This window comes from Manihot esculenta, chromosome 1 (assembly GCF_001659605.2).
Source record: "Manihot esculenta cultivar AM560-2 chromosome 1, M.esculenta_v8, whole genome shotgun sequence".
In the NCBI taxonomy this organism is placed as follows: domain Eukaryota; kingdom Viridiplantae; phylum Streptophyta; class Magnoliopsida; order Malpighiales; family Euphorbiaceae; genus Manihot; species Manihot esculenta.
This window is the reverse complement of record NC_035161.2, coordinates 8,821,927-8,828,827: the sequence shown is the minus strand read 5'-3', so window position 1 is coordinate 8,828,827 and position 6,901 is coordinate 8,821,927. Positions and strand designations below refer to the sequence as shown.

Genomic DNA, 6,901 nt, shown 5'->3' with positions numbered 1-6,901 from the left:
AAAAGTATAAGTAATACATTTATATAAATTTTGTGAATAAATAATACATAATATCTTAATTAATAAACAATAAATTATTTTTCTATTAAAATAATTAAATATTTACTATAACTAAAAAAATTCATCATAGTAATAGAAAATAATTTTATTATATTTTAAATAAAATATCCATAAAACTTACCTTTTATTATTAGTAGTCCTATTAAAATATATGGATTCAACTACATATGGATGACCAAACTTGTTGAGCACTTCTTTCCTTTCGTCTGAAGGCGAAGAAGGATAGGACAGTTCTCTCCTCTCGTCTCCTGGCGTCAGTCTTCTTTGGGTAAAACCTTCTTTCTTTCTCTAATTATTTCCTTTTCACTTGCCCATGCGATTCACCGCATTACTTTGTATATTGATTATTCTGTATTCGCTGTATGATCACTATTATTGTTCTTGATCATCTTCATCTCTTACAATCGATGTATCTTTTCTGTTTCTGCTATTAAAAGTAATGATTATCACTTAAAATTGAATTCAATTTGATATGTTTTTTTTTGGGTTTTGATCAGTTGACTCAATTTTCTATTAGTAGAAATTAATGAGATGATGATGGATCATGGTTCTTATGGTTATGGAGGAGGATCTTCGCCTTCACCTTCCAATTTATCCGCTTTAGCTCCTCCTTTCACGGTTGATCGGTCTGTACCAAAATTGGGATCGAACCCACTTGTTGATTTGACTGAACCAGCTTATGCTGTTTCCTTCAATCCCTCTTTGCATAATTGGCTTGGCCCTAACCCCCCAAATTCCAGACCCAATTATTTTTCTATTTCAAGCCCAGAATTTGATTCAGTGCCTTCCTCAAATGCATATAGGTATTCTTCATCCAATACCCATGTGCCTCCTTTGAACCCTTCTGCCTCGGGCTCAACTGATACTTTTCCTTATGGCCAAGGATCAACTAGTCTTCTTGAAGCAGAACCATATTATTCTTCCTATGTTTCACCAACAATTGGCAGTGATGGTCCCTTGGGGCTCTCCCACCATTCTGGTTATGATTTATTGTCTACTTCTCATGTTACTACATCCAATGGTTCCTCTCATGACGATTACACCCAAAATTTGTCTGGTTTGGAGCATGTGGCCCAGTGGGGTGGCTTGTGGGAGGGACTCCCTGATTGGCAGCAGAGTGAACAGGTGCAACTTGATGGAAGTTTCTGCTCTAAGGAGAAATTTATTAATCAAGGTATGTTTGCCTATTTGTTGTTGTTGTTATTATTGAGGGCCTAGCTTAGAAGTTCAAATGGGCATAGTAATAATTTTTATTCATATATGATTTTGTTTCTTATTCACTTTCATTCTTATCCTTGTAATGTTTATTGTTTTAATATGATTATTTTTCATCATCCTTGTAGGCCTTTGAAGCTAATTGTCTTTGCATCTACACATAATAAAGAATGCTAGTTTGACAGTCTTTTTCTGTGTTGCACTCACTGCATATTCATCTTTAGTTGTTGCATTGTGTGGCATATGCTTGCCTCCCATAGTCCCAGTCCAGTGAAAAAAATATAAGCGGAAGAATGCAAACTAGATTAAGGTTGTTTTCCAAAAGGGACTTAGTTGAGATTTCAGTAATTTTTTCACCTGCAGGCTACCTCTATACTTCAATGAATTTTAACTACTTTCAGCTTCCTCTTCTTTGCTTATCTGTATGGCATCCTGATTTTATATATTCTGTTGTGATTATAAGAATGGACAGAAATAAAAATAAAACCAAGAGAGAGTATACAGGAGAAAATACCATTTTGATGTTATGGTTATGGCCATCAACTACTCATGATATGTAAAAGTAATTGCTAGGTAAATCTTGTTGGCACATATTCATAGCATCAGAGATGCAGGAAGCTTAACATGTAGTTGCAACTGAGCATGATGAGAGAATGTAATAGAAAGTTCAATGAGTCAACAAAAGCGTGGCCACTTGTTAATAAATGATTATTGGCAATAAACCCCAAGAAAACATTATTTCAGATGTGTGGTTTGTTTTTGTTTTACTCATTTATAGCTTAATGTTGTTTGATCAGTTTTTGAATTATTCTTTTAAATGATGTTTCTTTATAATCAGCTCAGTGCTGCTAGGTGAGTCGCATGCCTCTAATATGGGTCTTCAACACAAAAATGGGTGTTAGACATGAGTGCATATCCCTATGTCTGATTTGTCAACTTTCTAAATAGAAAATATGGGGATATGTATCTAAATTTAGATTTGGGTACTTGGATACATTATGGTATATAAAATAAGTTAGAATAAAATAATATAAAGTTATATAGTAATAATTATAGTCTAAATAAATTATCAAATAGAACCAAATACATCATTTAAAATGTAACCAACTATTTTTAATCTAAATACATGCTCCTCATCTTGAGAGAAAAAAATTGCTCTTAACTATGCATGAATATGTCACTCAAGGATGCATATGTTCGACACATATTCCATGTTGTATCCCATGAAGTGTTGCGTCGCATGGATAGGGCATGGGAAAATGAAGAGTCAAAGTACCAGAGGTTTCATCTATGTGTTCATGATTCAGGAGTTATTTTAGTAATGAGAAGATGCAAAAGTTCTATTTAACCACTTTACTGTAACTATTATTGGATGAACTCTTTTATTTACCGGAAATTGGTACCTTTGGGAGTGGAAGTGGCCTTATGTTCTCAGTGTTACTTGGCAGTCCTTGATTGCGGAGAGTTATCTGTTTGTACGCATTTTCTTTGTGATATTATCTGCAGGGTTATATGCATCTGATGGTATGAGCAAGTATGAAGAAGCTTCTTGTAGCATTGATACAGTTGGTGGGGAAAATCACTGTGAGTCTGCAGGCATAGGACTGTTGGATTATTCTGCCAAGTTCAAGCCTACTGACTATCCAATGACTTCAAGCTCAGCATCTACTTTGCTAGTTCCAGAAACCTGTCCTCTTAAGGCACCATCCCTAAAAGCTGTTGGTTCTTGGAACCATCAACTGCCATACAGTGCTTCACATGAAAAATGCTTCAGAAAGCATGATGCTAGTTCAAGTGATATTTCAAAAGTCAAGAATTCTTCCTACACTGTTGTCATTAGACCTCCAGATACAAGTTCATTTAAAAATATGAATACTAGCCGTGATGAAGATAATAAAGATTTTGCTGGTAGCAAACTCTATTTTATGAAGGAACCTCATCCATTTATAAGCTCTGGATGCAATGTTCAATTTGATGCTAGCCCAGTTAGCTTCCACCTCGAACAAAGTGATCAGGTCATTTCAGAACTTTCCTCAGCAAAAAAAGAAGAGCTGTCAAGCTATGGAAGTGTTTCCATGGAAGCTTTGGATCATCTTTCCAGGGAAAAATCTGGAATTCAAGTTCATCATAGAAGTCCAGATGGCTCCAATATAGTACTTGATATAAATGAACCCATGAATCCTATAAAGAATTATTCTGAGAGTTTTGATCATTACAACTCAGCAGTAGACTCTCCATGCTGGAAAGGGGCCCCAGTTTCTCATTTTTCTGAGTTTGAAGTTTCTGAGGCTGTTCCTCCACAGAATATGAAAAAGTTAGAGGCTTGCTGCGGCTCAAATATTCAAGGCCGTCAAATTTTCAGTCTGAATGCCAATGATTCTTCAAAAATATCTCCTGAAAATTCAAGTGAAAGCTCTGTACAACATGATGGTTGGGGTATGGAAAGTCGTTTAGTTGATTCTCTGAAGAGGCCGTTGGTAGCTAATATGCAGCTTAGGGAAGGAATTGATGATACTGTGAAATCTGGACCCCATACTACAAATCCTAGCAGTTTCCATGGTCTTAAAATTTCTGAGGATGCCTTGTCAAGCAAAGCAATTGATAGTTCTAATCATAAACGTCCTTGCAATGACAAAAAAAGTTGTGAACTTAAATGGGCATCTGAAAAAAATTGTGTACCAGGGGTTGGTGTTGCTGACTTTGGGATGAATATGAATGATGATGCTGATGATTGTTCCTCTCATGTGCCATTCCATGCTATAGAACATGTATTATGTTCACCACCTTCTGCAGATGATGTTCCTACTAAGCTCAAATCACATGAAGGAGAATCAACACAGAAGATGTATGTTAGAACACTGATTGAAACCATCATGAACTTGTCAGAGTTGCTTGTATTTCACTTTTCAAATGACACATGTGAAGTGAAGGAAAATGATTATGAGGCTCTTAAAGATGTGATTGATAATCTTAATCTGTGTGTTCTGAAGAATGTGGAGAGAATGACTTCAACACAAGACTCTTTGATTCATCAGAAAGTCAGTTCTCAACTTGGAAAGTCATCTAAGCTTCGGAAGGTATTTCATAACCATCTGTTTAAGTGTTAAAACTCTTTTACAACAACATTTTCTTTGTTGGTAAATTTGGAAGAAGCTGTATCTTCTAAATTTAGAAATTGAAGGCCTACTAGATCTTTCTCCCTAAATATGTACTCATGAAAAATAAAAGAGAATGCATAAGAAGCAACAACTGCATCACACAGGAAGAAAAAATTTCAAAGTTTAGAGCTCTTTCAAAAGCTGACCTGTTCCTAGTGAAAGTACTTTGCAAGTAGTTTTTGGTCTATCCTCTTCAAATTCCTTTCAAGCCACCAAAATTGATATTTTTCTACTTCTCTTGTGAGCTGCATGTTAGATATATGCTGATTGCTGAGAACATATTTAAAACAAGGAAAAAGCTTAGAAAGAGAAACTAACAAATCATGGAATTGTTTGAAGCAAGATGCAAGCTTAGAAGTGTAAGATTCAGAGCCCATTGCAAATACATTGGATGTCTGAACATTTTTATGTCTATTTTTCTCTTTGGTGCATGATGTCATTTATTTCTATCAGCGGAAATAATAGCAAGATCATTCTATGTTCCAATTCCGTAATCTTTTTCTAGTTCCTCCTTTCGCAGCAAGTCTGTGAAATCCATTAGTTCTAGTGAACATTGTCATTTGATCAACATACGTGCTAATAAATCTTGCTTGAAAATGTCTCAATATTTATCTCTAAGCTGAATTGTTCAGGATTCAAATGTGAATGGTTCTCAGATATCTGGAATTGATCCTCTTAATTCTGAAAGCCCAGTCAAGTATCATCAAGTCCAGGAGGGGGAGTATAAAATCAATTCTGGAAAGAATGATGGGAAATTGCCATATTTTGAGTCTACAAGGACTGCTGCAGACATATTGAAAAGTGAAAACATGACCCGGGTATACTTCTCCCTTTTTTCTTTTATTTTATGATAAACTGGTTATCAATCTATAAAGAAAGAAGACAGGAAATTACTTCTCCTTTAGAGGAGGAAGACAGGAAAAATGAATTTCTTTGAACAAACATTAATTTGCAGGCTATTAAGAAGGCTCTTAGTGAGAATTTTCATGGCAAGGAAGAAAGCGATCCGCAAGTTATTTTGTACAAGAATCTGTGGCTTGAGGCAGAAGCTTCACTGTGTTCAGCTAGTTGTATGGCACGCTTTCATCACATGAAGAGTGAGATGGATAAACTGAACTCGCAAAAAGTTAGTGGTAAGCCTCTATATGAAATTTCTGTTTGTAATGTTTGTTCAATTAAGACCTTGTGTTTGCCTAAATTTCTTGTTCATCTTGTTTAAATAAATTTTCTGCTGCTCCAGGTTTACCAGAAAATACTGTGGTTATGGAGAAACCATCAGAGTCCAAGGTTTCTTTGAAGCCATTCACAAACAAGATGTTGTCATCTGATACGAAGGATAGCCCTCTCCCAGATACTTCTGTTTCGGAGTCATCTATCTTAAGCACAAGCAGCCATGCAGATGATGTTACTGCCAGATTTCATATCTTAAAAAGCCAAGTTAACAGCTCTAATACTTTGAATACTTCAGGTGTGGATAAAACATTAGGTTCTGCAGAGAAGTCTGATCATGTAGTTTCTCCCAATTCAGAAGATGTTGACAAATTAGAATGTGAAGACACAGATGGCCAAAAGCCAGATGTATCCATCCAGGATTCCTCTTTATCAAGTATTATCAATCCTGTGGATGATGTTGAAGCTTCTGTTATGGCAAGATTCCACATACTCAAATGTCGGGTCGACAATCTGAATACTGTGGATAGAGGAGAGCACGAGAGAGCAAGTGATGATCTTGGTCTTGGATATGCAGGTTTGGGAAGGCGGTGGGCAGTTGATCGAGGTGGATCAATGGACAGAATTCTGGATGTAAATATGGAACCTCAGTCACAAAATAATGCCTGTAGCTCCAGCGAAGACAAATCGACTATCAAGGAATTTCAGCTATTTGTCAAGGATGATCCAGTGACCCAGTCTCGCAGGATCAATAGGCTAGGGGATCATTCTCATGCAAGCTTTCCTGAGGGCTCATCAGATTGGGAACATGTATTGTTAGAGGAGCTGGTGGAGCAGAACAGTTGAACCGTGAATTAGGTCCTTAAATAGAATTCAATGGTGGATGGTATATTCTCTGTTGATGAATAGCATGTATATAATGTGATTGGACATGCTGTGTTTTTTTTTTTTTTTTTTTGGGTTGCTTGCTTTGGACTGCTTTCTGACCATGTAAAAATGCTGTTAAGACCGTGAATTTTGTGTATCTACGTGCTCTGGCCGCAGACAAAAATGGCTTTAACTGAATACCTTTTTCTTTCTATAATGTATATGGGTTGGAGACAAATCTCTAATATTGTGTTGTAGTTGGAGCTAGGCTGTAAACGAATCAAACTAATCAAACTATTTGTGAGTTATTCGAAATTCGATTTGATAAAAGTTTGATCAGGTTTGATTCGATTTCTAAACGAGTCGAGTTCGATCTTAATTTTTAGACTTGTTTACTAAACGAATCAAATTTGAGTTTAGTAGTATTCGAT

The 6,901-nt window shown here is 36.0% G+C and overlaps 1 protein-coding gene across 3 annotated transcripts; it reads left to right on the top strand.

Annotated features, from left to right (window-relative positions):
* The first annotated feature begins 225 nt into the window (after positions 1–225).
* On the top strand, positions 226–6,682 carry LOC110625913. 3 transcript variants are annotated; one of them, XM_021771620.2, is made up of 6 exons: positions 226–328; positions 581–1,234; positions 2,782–4,352; positions 5,066–5,251; positions 5,389–5,566; positions 5,674–6,682. In XM_021771620.2, the coding sequence occupies exons 2-6, from the start codon at positions 592–594 to the stop codon at positions 6,447–6,449; spliced, it is 3,354 nt and encodes a 1,117-aa protein (XP_021627312.1). In that variant the 5' UTR covers positions 226–328; positions 581–591; the 3' UTR covers positions 6,450–6,682. The 3 variants fall into 3 exon arrangements, with proteins under 3 accessions (XP_021627312.1, XP_021627317.1, XP_021627304.1); XM_021771625.2 differs by lacking the exon at positions 226–328 and having other exon boundaries at positions 558–1,234; positions 5,090–5,251; XM_021771612.2 differs by lacking the exon at positions 226–328 and having other exon boundaries at positions 558–1,234.
* Positions 6,683–6,901: the final 219 nt, after the last annotated feature.

Excerpts from the sequence above, each read along its gene's own strand:
- LOC110625913 (XM_021771620.2), top strand. The coding sequence starts at position 592 with ATGATGATGGATCATGGTTCTTATGGTTATGGAGGAGGATCTTCGCCT. Across the intron at positions 4,353-5,065 it reads AGTCATCTAAGCTTCGGAAG|GATTCAAATGTGAATGGTTC; the intron begins GTATTTCATAAC and ends TGAATTGTTCAG. Across the intron at positions 5,567-5,673 it reads GAACTCGCAAAAAGTTAGTG|GTTTACCAGAAAATACTGTG; the intron begins GTAAGCCTCTAT and ends CTGCTGCTCCAG.